Here is a 12,313-nt window from a genome sequence, read left to right as displayed (position 1 = left end):
GAGCATACAAAACATTTGCTAGACCAATTCCTGAATACAGCTCATCTGTTTGGAACCCGCACTGCATATCGGCTATTAATACAATTGAAGTATATTGAATATTTCACAAAGTCCTCCACTCTTCTGCTCCTAACGAAATACCCTATGCCACGAGACTTGAAATTCTGGGTTTAGAAAATTTAGAACTACGCTGCCTTCGGTATGACCAAGCATAGCTCATAAAATCATCTACTACAATGTCCTACCTGTCAATGACTACTTCAGCTTCAACCACAACAATACACAGCACACAATAGATACAAACTTAAAGTGAACCGATCCAGACTCGATTGCAGAAAATATGACTTCAGTAACAGAGTGGTCAATGCCTGGAATGCACTACCTGACTCTGGTCTCATCCCAAAACCCCCAAAATTTTATCCTAAAACTGTCTACTGTTGACCTCACCCCATTCCTAAGAGGTCTGTAAGGGGCGTGCATAAGAGCACCAGCGTGCCTACCGTCCCTGTCCTAATATTCCCTTTAATTGTATTCATTTTATGTATTCAATTCATGCTTTAACTTGTATATATTATCAAATATGTACTCGACAAAATAAAATAAATAAAAATAAAACTTTAAGCCTGGGGGACTTCAACTCCCAGAATTCCCCAGCCAGCTTTGCTATTGGCCTTCCAGAAAGCGGTGAAGACCTGGCTTTTCCGGCAGGCCTGGGGCCGTTGATCTCGCTGTTCAATCTTGCGAGATCTGGCCATAGATGGTGTGCATGTGTTTTTAATGTTTTTAAAATGCTTTTATAATGTTTCTTTAAAAAAATTTATGTTGTTTTTATTATTTTTGTTGTAAGCCGCCCAGAGTCCCTTAGCTGCGGCATAGAAATATGATTAATTAAATTAAATTAAATTAAATTAAATTAAAGTCCGCCAGGCTTAAAGTTGCCAAGGTTGGAGACCCCTGTTCTAGAAAGTCCCCTTGTAAGGAGTGTTTCAGGTTCATCATCATACATTTCCATGCATTTCAATTGTGAAAATTGGAGTAGTCAGAAAGGGGTCTTTGAAAACCTCATGGTGTAGTAGCAATATTAAGGCAACCTCAACAGGGAACTGTAGTTGTTGTAAAATATTCTTATTACTAGCCATTTCTGTGGCTAAAGGAACAACTAACAAAATGAATTGTCCTCGTTTGTTTGCTTTTATCCCACCTTTATTATTTATATAAACAACTGAAGGCAACAAACATACATAAACATAATATTCCTTCCTCCTATTTTCCCCACAACAGTCTTCTGAGATGAATTGGACTGAGAGATTATGACTGGCCCGAAGTCACCCAGCTGGTTTACATGCCCAAGGCGGGATTAGAACTCACAGTTTTCTGGTTTCTAGCCTGGCACCTTAACCACTAGACATACATCAACATCATATCGGAAAAGCTGAATAGCTATTCTGTAAGCAAACAGTATCCAAATAACATCCTTTTTAGCTTTTCATTCATAATTTATATCTTCACTGCATGTATTCCTCAATTCACCCCACAAGATCAGACCATCTTCATTCAAATTGATTATAGCTTTTCTCTTCATTTCAGACAGATAATGTATTTATTTTTTTCTCTCATTGCATTTGTTAATTTGTGTTCTTTAATATTAAGCCATCTTCCATCTTCCGTAACCATTACTGATACTGGTTTATGCTGCCCATCATGACTTTGATCAATTAAATCTTTCACATAACACTTTGTAGTAATATAGATAGGATTTTAAATTACGGTAGTTTATCAGCTTATTTGTGCAATTCATTATACCTGAAACATTATTACATTATTCTATGCAAACTAGGGATAAGAGGCTATCTTTCAAGCCAAACATACTGCTTCTTGCTTCCTGCCATATAGTAGGTACCGGTATATGCTACATAATGCAGTTCATCTGTGTAGATTGCATTGTTTAGTTTATCTTCCCATTGTACAGATAACATACCCAGCATAGATTTTATTTTTAAATTTAGAGTGTTGAACATAACAGTAAAAAAATTCAAGACAGAAGAACATGATTAAACAAAAGCATCATAATGAATTCACATAGTAAGCCACGTTATAATAGCAATAGAAATAGCAATAGCACTTAGACTTACATACGTCTCCATAGTGCTTTTCAGCCTCTGAGTGGTTTACAAATGTCAGCATATTGTCCCCAACAATCTCAGTCCTCATTTTACTGCCTTCGGAAGGATAGAAGGCTGAGTCAACTTTGAGCCAGTCAGGATCAAACTCCTGGTTGTGGGCAGAGTTGTCCTGCAATACGGCATTCTAAACACTCTGCCACCATGGTTCCTATAATGTGCTTTGACTGATTTTAGCTTTAGTCTATTTGGTGAACAGTTATGTCACATTATTATCAGTGAAAACATGGCTCCTACTGACACAACACATCCAGCCAGATTAACTATTAATTATCTAATAATAATGGCCCCTGTTCCAGGTGATTAGGTTAATCGGATAGTGCTACTGTTTGTAGAATCCAGAATCCAACCCATCCCTCTGCCTTGGTTACTTCCACCCTCCTATGTTCCTTGGAAACAAAGGTTTGGGATGTAAATCACCCCTTCCCCTTTGGCCAGGCTTGCACTGGCTCTGAACATTAAGAAACCCCAAAATGTGTAACATCTACACACTGTCCCTATATCCTGTTTTCTTATCATTTGACAGCACCCCTTTCTATTATTCACTTCCATTTGCTACCCCATCTCCTCTATCTCATTTGTACCTACCCTACAGTATATTTTCCCTTCATTTCTTCCCCACTCCCTCAAACCCATCCCTTGCAGATGGTATTCAAGGCTCTCTAATAAAATGTCAAATGTTAGTTTTCCTCTCCCATTCTTCAACCATTTCCTTTGATCTGGCCAGAAAAACAAAACAAAGAAAAGGACAGCCACACCTCGGAAGACACAAAGTTTCTTTATTGACAAGAAACTCAGACCAAGGGAGGTAACCTTCCTGCTTTGTTCAAGCCTTACATAAGGGAAGAGGAGGAGGGGGGAAATATGGGAGAATGAGAAGAATAATAGGGCACATACTAGCAACCTGTAGGAGACCGTGGGACAGCTGAGAAAGTAACAGGAGAAAAGTTGGACCAAACAACCAAAAGATAGGAGAGAAATTAATTAATAGCTATTCTCATAAATGGCAGCCCAGTCCAGGTTTCAGAAAGCTAAGAAAAGACGTTTGAAACATTCCAAGGCAGTTCTGCTTATTGAATTAGATTGGGGAGCTCCTATCACAATTTTCAAGATTCTGTAGTTACTTGTTTTTTTAAAAAGGAACTGAATTTTTTAAATTTGCTTTCTTCATTGTGCTCTGCTGTGAGGGGTTTTATACATCTCGGGACACATTGATGCTTTATTCGACACGTAACTGAATTAGCAGGTTTACGTGTTAGATAGCATAGCATAGCCTTGGCAGTCCATGCCCACAATTCAGTACATAGCCCAAATGCTAACTACATACAAGCAAAATGTGGATTGCATTGGCTAGAAGTATGTATGTATGTATGTATGTATGTATGTATGTATGTATGTATGTATGTATTTATTTATTTATTTATTTATTTATTTATTTATTTATTAAATTTATATCTCGCCCTTCTCCCCGAAGGGACTCATCAGCCTCCAAAGACTAGGTCTGAAGACAAAGGCACTCAGTGAAGCTTATTCAGATGCCCAAATGTTCACTCTACTACCAGGTGTTGTGACAATTGTAGGAGGCCCCTTGCTCCCATCTACTGTATATAGATAACCACGGATACTATTTTCATTCTTCTTCCCTGCAAGCAGGAGGTCCAGAGCATCAGAATGTCACAAGTTCACCTGGACATCCCTGACTAGAGCATCAGGCTTAGGAGAATAGCATAACACACTCTTGGCAGTTTATGACTATCTCCAGTTATACATCCTTAAGAATTAGCACTTTTCTGGAATGTCTTCATGCATCCATCAATCCTGTAGCACCATGCAATATCTGTAGGGTCGATGTTTGTTATATATTCAGGACCATGCTTTTCTGACACCATGGCACAGCACACTTCCTATTAAGTAAAAGCCTTCCCTTGAAGCATACTTCTTTTTCATGCCCTACTTCGACATTATCTCACGTTGTACTTTGACTCATCACATTCAAGTTGTGTACAATCTAACAGAAAATCTAATAGGAAGTGTATTTATTCATGCCAAATGGCTGCTTAGGGGAAGGTGCTAGTTGTAGTAGCACATAATGTAATAGCATTAGTAATAATGAGGCATTGTGGTTGATAATTTACACTTTCTGTGGCTCATTAGAAGGGGCATCCAAAAATTTTTTCCTGGAAAGTGTAGGTTTTCCTGTTTGTGATCTTTGTACCCAAATAGCTTCTAGTTATACAAAGGACTAATACTTCTCATAATTACTTGATTTTTGGTAGTCTCAGTGACAACTTCTGAATAACCCCATTAAAATATGGGAATGGTCACAAAGGGTTAGTAATAGGGACTTTGCATGCTGACTGTGGAAATAGCTGGGAATTGTTCACAGGCAATTGTCCATCAATGTGTTATATATTCTAAGAGCAAAGCAAATTTGACATTTCACTGCATTTCTCATTCACAAGTTATGCTCTTCAGGATAATGATTGGTCAGGATTCCCAACATAACACTGATGCCACCTGCCACCTTGCCTGAGTGTAGAGAAAGATGTGTCGGGGGAAGATACAGCTGGAAAATATATGGTACCATGGCAACCTGTTCTGAGGAATATGGAGATAACCTTGAGGAAGAAATGTAAAAATGATTAAGTAAAGATCCATATAGTTTTGGGAAAGAAAATAGATGAGAAAGAAACTCAAGATAAATCTGCCTTTCTCTTTGATATAAGAGCAGGGAAACTGTCAAGCTTTAAAAATTCTGTTTACAGTATATTCTATAATGATAGTGTTCTAGTGCCTGGCCTCCCTTGACCACCTGAACATAAATATGTGTTCTCATCAGCCTCCAAAGGCTAGGTCTGGGGATCTGACAGGAAATTAGCCATTATTCCAATTAATGCTCAGGAACTGGGTCCCAACTACATTAAAGAATAAGAGGAGATCAGTTACACAAACCATCCATGGTGACTGGTTACCAGAATCATATATTTAGAGATGTGATCCAAGCCATATTCAGAATGCTTAAAACAGCACCATCTCTATTAGTTTCGTGTATAATAGTTCGGAGATGCAAAATGATCAAGCCATCAATCTTAAAGCCAATCCATTTTATGAGTTCTATTGAAGTAGCTGCAGGCCATCTGCATTCTGGCCAGGAAATCATCCATTAGCCAAAGGAGTTTCAGTAGGCAGTTGGATCAACACTATCCATATGGAAGAGTGCATTGGCAAGGACCTCCTCAGTCAGATTAATTGCTTGGTAAATGCATGTAGTAGGTTCACTGCAAAGAAAAGGAAGTATTGAGCATAAAAGAACAAGTATCCCCAACATCCCAAATCCATACAGCTTGCAGGGTGTTCTCTTCCGTGCCAGATGCTTGTTTTTTCATGCCAGGCATGGGAAGCCTTTGTTTCCATAATTGGGACTAGCAATTTGGCATGTGGTAGCTAGGTAGCTGTTGGTTTTAGTCTCTTGTGGGAGGGAATGATGATATCTGGATATATCTTTAGTGCTCTAAAACTGACGATCAACATTCATATGGGATACATGAAAGAGGAAGATGTTTTCAAATGCTCATCCACCCTAGACACTACACTGCCTGTGGACCCTTATAATTGGTTGGCACATGTGAGACAGGCTGGCCTTGGGATTTGCAACGTGCATAATGCAATCATTTTCTAGCCACCCAGCAGATACTGCTGAGCTGCCCGTGTATCCATATTTGGATGAAATCCAAGCACACTGAAATCCATCAAGAAAAGTGGCAGCTGCTACTGTAATGCAAGCCAATAAGAGAAAGCTTGCCATAGCAAGCAAGAGCATCCATTGAGATGGTTGCGAGAAGTATTAGTGAGATCAAAGCATTTTAGAAACCCATAAATATGTTCCAAAGATTGTCAACATCCTGTCCTTAATATCCACAAGAATAGACATTACAGAGCATCAGGAAGTTCTCTTTCTATATCTTTTCATATATGAATATATGAATATACATTCGGCCAAAAAAGGAACTGGCATAAGACTGTGGATAGAATGTGAGATTTATGCATTAATGCATATTTCTGATTCTTTTGATTACTATTATACACAACCAAGCAGGAGCTCTTGACTTGACTTTTTTTTTAAATGTCCTCTTTGCTAGATCCCCTGACTCTAATATTTGCTGACTTTTCTGCATCTTGGACCTCAGGGTGATATTTTGATCTTGGTTTTTATCCAAAAATGCCAGATACATTGAAAAGGGTAAATCATGATAACCCAATGTACAGTATATCATCCAGTTGTGAACTTCTTCCTCTACATCTCTGAGGATGCAGTACCTTTTTAATCATGCTATTCTTAGGAATTTCCTTATTTAAGGCAGGGTCACAGAGTTTGATCTCTTTTGTCTATTCTTATGCTGCCCTGCAGTATGTGGACAATCCATAAATGGCATATACTTTTCTTGTCTGAGCTTTCAGCCTTCAGAGATAGAGCTGTTATCTTTGTCATGCCCTCATACTAGAAGTTCTGCCTCACAGGGGAGACTATTAATATATATTCTTATAGTTTTACTAATTTCCTGATCACTAGAAGGCAGTGTATGACTGGTTTGTTCTTATTGGGACTCATCTGACAAATATATTGTTAACCTTAGATCCTACATGCTTCAAATCTCTCTATTGGGAATTGAACTCTTGGGTGCATTGTGCCTTATAAAGTGTCTCGCTTTACGACTTATGACAGCCCTTATTTTCAAAGTCTGTTGTGGTGGTCAAGTCATTTCAGCAATATATACTGAAATAAGTTCCCCCCAGGATGATGGAGTCATGGAATCTTTAGCATGAAGACATAGCAAAAACAATAGTTCTATTTTTTTATTCAGAGAGATCAAGTAAGGTGGTTGTATCTCATTCATTGATTGTCCATATACTGTAATTCCCTTTCTACAAATTTTGACAAATAAGGCTGTTGTAGCTGATAAACCTAGGTGTATTTTATAAGAATAAGAATTTAATTTCCAGTAGACAATGTGAAACTTCTGAGGTCTAATATTAATTATAAATGCTAAGTCCCAATAAAAAGGTAACTGATCATACATTGCTTCCTGGTAGTCAAGTAATGTGTAAAACCACAGGAATATATATATTCAATAAGTGGGGAATCTTATCCTAGGGCTGGTAATATAAGACATTTCCAGAAGGGTTCACTCTTCCTCAGCTTTGTCCTCAATGCTCAGAAATTTATGGCATCCCTGACACTGCAGTCTATCAGATGGCTAGTGAACCTGCAACCTGGAGCCTTTCTTTTCAGTTTTGTGTGTTCCACTGGAGCAGGGTAATGTTTTAGCTTGGATGTTCTAGGCATGAATGGATAATCAGAGTCAACATAAGAATATATTTTTATCTCATCTAACATGCTGTCACATCTCAGTGTCATTCTTACTTTTTGGTGCTCTATTCTTCTTTCCTAAGAAAATCCAACCTTCTACTTTTCCAGATGTGTAATTCCGCCCAAATAAATAAAATAAAAGAGTTACCATCAGCTCTTACTAGGATTTGAAAGAGTAAGCCAAATAGCTATCCAAAGAGTGAAGACTACTTATACACAATTGTTCTTGAAAGAACTGTGGACCTCAGCCAGAGTCATTTAGGTATTCTATGACTTGCAAGTCTATGCACACTGGGTTGATCCCCCTCTCTGCTCCATTTATTATTGCTACTCTGTACATCATGTTCAGTCTTGGCAAGAAGCAACATTTGTCAATTCTGCTTCCCAAGGACAGTGATTTTAAGTTGGCAGAAAAGGCTATAATACTTATGCCAAATTGGAGGAAAAGAGGAAAAATTCAATAGAGATAAGCTTCTTAAGCGTCTGTCACTAGTGACACATAAAATTCTACTTTCAATTGCAATGACATATCAGGATCAAAGTCCCAGATAACAAGCGAGAAAAACCTTTGTCTCATTCTCCTTCCTCCCTGCAGTCTGAGAGGATCTGAGAATCCCTTGACTGGTTCCATTTTAGAACCATATTTAAATACTGTAGATCAGGAGTGTCAAACTCGATTTTATCGAGGGCCACATCAGGGTTGTGTTTGACCTAGGGTGGGTGGGTGGCCATGGTGGGTGAGTGTGGCCAGCTCAACATCACTCATGTGGGGGCACCACTGGTGGCCAAGTGCTAAGGCAGGACTTCCCTCAGACCCTCTCTCACTCTCATTATAATCTCCTTCCTTCCTTCCTCTCTTCTCTTCTTTTTCCTTCACTCTTCATTCTCCTTTCTTCTTCCTCTTTCCTTCTTTTTCCTTCCTTGCTCTCTTCCCATCTTTCCTTCTTTTTCTTTGTCTTTCCTCTTTTCCTTTCTCTTTTCCTGTCCCTTCTTGGATGCTCAAATGCAAAAGGGGAAAAATTTCTCCTTGTTTTGTTTTGCTTTTAGTTTGTTTTGCTAGCCCTCTACAGTGAAAACGAGGAGCCTCTGCTGGCAAAAACAGAGCCTGGGAGGGCTGTGTGTGGCCGTCGCAGGCTCAGTTTTCAGCCACGACAGCCTCCTGCAGCCCTTCAGGCTCCATTTTCTCTGGCAGAGGGCTGGAGGCCATCGTGGCCAAAAACAGAGCCTAGAGGGCCATGGGCAATTCTCCCGGGTTCCATTTTCTCTGTCAGAAGCACCTCGGGCCGGTCATTCCCTGTTTCTAGGGCAGCCCTGCGGGCCAGATCTAAACACCCCGCAGGCTAGATCCAACCTGCGGCCCTTGAGTTTGACACCCCTGCTGTAGATCATTCTGTTCAACCACTTATTTCTGCTAAGTATGCTTAAAAATAATGCTCAAGGGCTGATCTTTCTGCTCATTCTTACAACATCCATCTTGGTATCTTTGTGATGTTCATAATTGGTGTAAGAACTGTACGATATTTGTTATACTACAGGAATATTACTGTTGATGATCATAACATTTTTGTGGGTTTATCTAATCAAATAGCTATTGCTACAAATCCTTTTAAACTGGTATACTTACGTTTTGGGGAGTGCATTCTATTAAATATTATAGAATGCATATATTTGCCACATATGTTGTTGATCCAGTCCTATGTATTTTTAGTTTTTAGTTAGAAATAAATTTAGCTGAACTCAATATAGTTATTATAAACTGCATATGCTCATTTAATTTCAGAAGGGAAAATAGTTTTCCAATATTGTAATCTTTATAAATCTTCACAACATATCTTCTCAAACTACTTCTAATATTTCAAACTATTGTTTTCATTATAATTTCTATATAGCCCATCTAAAGACTAGATTTCTAACTGACCTAATTGTGTTGATGAAAATGTCACTGACTAGCTTGATAAAATTGTATTAATCTGGAACATTTATGATTTGGTTCTGTTTGCTTAATATGTTTTATCACAGCAACTGGAGTTATTCAGTAAATAGTAGCACTTAATTGAACACATTTTCATGATGTATGAATAATTATTTTAAGTATAGATATACTTTTTCAATAACAGCCAAATTCTATTTAATGTTATATTGCTTTTCTCTAATGAGTATGAGATCCATAATCTGAGCAAAGAAGCTTCAAATTTTAGCTTTGTTTTCATTTTCAGCCCAGTGAAAGCCAAGGCCTAATGCAAACCAAATTGTGTAAATCCAGCCTGGATGATGTTTATTGAACCCTATACCAAAAAAAGTGGGAAAAATCATTTCTAGTTGGTATGATATAATCTAGTTAATTTCTTTCTTATAAATTTCCATGAAATTTAAACTTACTAAAGTTACTTTGCATTATATAATGTTTAATTTGCATTGCATCACAGAACAGCTTTAGGATACTTTTGTTTTCATATTGTTTCTTACAATCCTTGGCACAGTGTCAACAAATCAGCAATACCAAAACACTTTGAGTCATGACATAACAAAGAACACATATTAATATCATTTTTTTTTAAATGCAAGCAAAATTAACTGCAATGCAGTTGTCATTCTTCCGAGTACCTTCCTGACAAATTTCTCCAAGGAATTTTCTCTATTGGGCTGTTTCTCCTTGACAATGACACAGAAAACCTGCGTTACATTGTACCGATAGTCCCATATTTCACAAATGACTCCCGTGTACTGTACAGATTTCACGCGCCCCTTCCAACTTCTTGAAAGCAGGAATGGCGACCCCGATGCACATCCTGCCAATCCCAGCACTGCCCAAAGCGGCCGAGCATTTTGTGCCCCTCCCCACCCGCCCCATTCAATCACAATTGCTTTGCAAACTGGCAAAACCTCTCCCATTCTCTCCCGCCTCTCTCCTGTCCTTCAAAAACCGCTTGAGATAAGCACCAATGGGAAAATTCGCTGCGGTGACCTCTGGCCAATGAGGTAAAAGTGACAAATCAGTCGCCAGGCGGTTTTGGGGCAGCAGGCCCAATCGGCACGATCTGCCACTCCTGCGCAGAGGGAGGCGGCGACAGTGAGGACAACCGAGAGAGGAGGCCGAACCGGCGGGAGAGGCCGAGCGGGTCAGCTCGTAGTTCTTGCAAGATCCGGGATGCCCTACAAGCTGAAAAAAGAGAAGGTGAGGGGAGCAAGCGGGTAGGCCTGGAAGGTGCTCTGGTAGGAAGACGGAAACGCCGTAGTGCAAAAAAAAAACACGTCCAGGCCTGCCAAAGACCGAATTCGGGGCCTCCGCCGGGAGAGGAGCCTCCCCACCCGCGCGCTGGCAGGGCGGGTACCGGGAGCTGCTGCAGCACTTTTATTTGCAAAGAGTCACAGCAGCCCTTTCGGGCGACGCAGGATCCGCGTCGTGCAACAGTTCCGGGAAGCGATCGAGGCACACCTGCGTGCAAGCAGACCTGGGTTTGCCACACATACAAACGTCGCCCGGCGCGCTCATATTGACACGCACGGTGCAGACAATGCAGTTTAGATTACCTTCTGGCCAGGGCCTTTGGCGGTGGGGTTTGTAGCGTTTGGGGCGTTTAGACGAGAAAGCCGGCTTACGGGCGCCGCTCTCGCAGGGATCTCCAAAAGAGGAAAGGCGGATGGATCGAAGTTGTGCGTTTCAGTGGCCTGTTCGTAAATAAAAGGACTGTGGATGAATGTACCTGCATCGCGGAATGGGAAATGCCGGTGCTCGTACGATTACAGCTCAAGATTTAAGATGTGCAAAAGCGGCGGCGGGGTGGGGTGGGGGAGACGACTGCACGATGCATAGACAATTGCGGAGGTGGGGAAGAGAGAGAGAAGGAGGGTTGGTTGCAGAAACAGGAGAGAGGATTTAGTTGAGATGTTACAATACGGAAGATCATGTTACAAAAAGTGAAAAAAAATGCACATTCTTACTTTGATAGTAGAGATTTTTAAATATGCGAGTAGTTGCTCTGTTCTCTTTGTTAGGCGTGTATCCACTGATCTTCCACCTTCATGCAGATTTTTGCATGAGATGGACACTGTGACATAGATAGGCCTTGCATACATCTGTATGGAAGATACCATAGGTAGGCTTAAAGAGACTCTGCCCTCTTATCCAGCATTACACTTACTTAGGAAGTTGTAGAACACATTGGAGCTATTGTTGCCATTCTTACTAGATTGTGCAGTGCCTAAGATAAATATAGACAAAACTGTGTACTTGTTCCAAAAACATTGCTAAGTAAGGAGCTGGAGATTAAGCAAATTCAAGGGATGAGCATGAGCAGGCTGACATAATTATCTAATGGTGCATGTACTTGACTAGTATACAAACAATACAAGTGTGTGGACATGCTTAAGTTTGTATGTTTGAGAAAGGAGCACTTTGAACAAATGGTATTAATAGTATTTTGTGTCAGTAAATATTTTGTATGCCATATATGCAGATGCAAAACACATTGTGTAGATGCTGAGGATACTGGTACAAGTGGACCTTGAGTTAGGATCACAGTTAGGACCTGAACTTCCATCACAAAACAATGTGGTCATTAAGCAAATCTGTCATCCCTCCTAACTTTGCTTGTTGGAAACCCCTGGGAAGGTTGCAGATAACGATCATGCGACCTTAGGATGCTGCAGCTGTCATAAATATATGCTGATTGCCAAGTGCTTGAATTTTGTTATGTGACCATGAGGATGCTCCAATGATCATAAATGTAACTCACTTTTTTCAGTGCTCTCATAATTTTGAATG

The 12,313-nt window shown here is 39.9% G+C and overlaps 1 protein-coding gene across 2 annotated transcripts in view; it reads left to right on the top strand.

Annotated features, from left to right (window-relative positions):
• Positions 1–10,549: 10,549 nt before the first annotated feature.
• Positions 10,550–12,313, top strand: part of PPP2R5D (protein phosphatase 2 regulatory subunit B'delta) — a 51,388-nt gene continuing 49,624 nt past the window's right edge. Inside the window, exon 1 of one of the 2 annotated variants that reach the window (XM_034427568.3) lies at positions 10,550–10,723. In XM_034427568.3, coding sequence (XP_034283459.2) covers positions 10,697–10,723 — 27 coding nt within the window. In that variant the 5' untranslated portion in view covers positions 10,550–10,696. The remainder of the gene's footprint in view (positions 10,724–12,313) is intronic. The other variant, XM_034427567.3, reaches the window with a different exon arrangement.

The sequence above is a fragment of the Pantherophis guttatus genome, chromosome 1, assembly GCF_059756535.1.
Source record: "Pantherophis guttatus breed Tessera chromosome 1, ASM5975653v1, whole genome shotgun sequence".
NCBI lineage: Eukaryota > Metazoa > Chordata > Lepidosauria > Squamata > Colubridae > Pantherophis > Pantherophis guttatus.
This window is presented reverse-complemented; position numbering and strand designations above follow the sequence as displayed.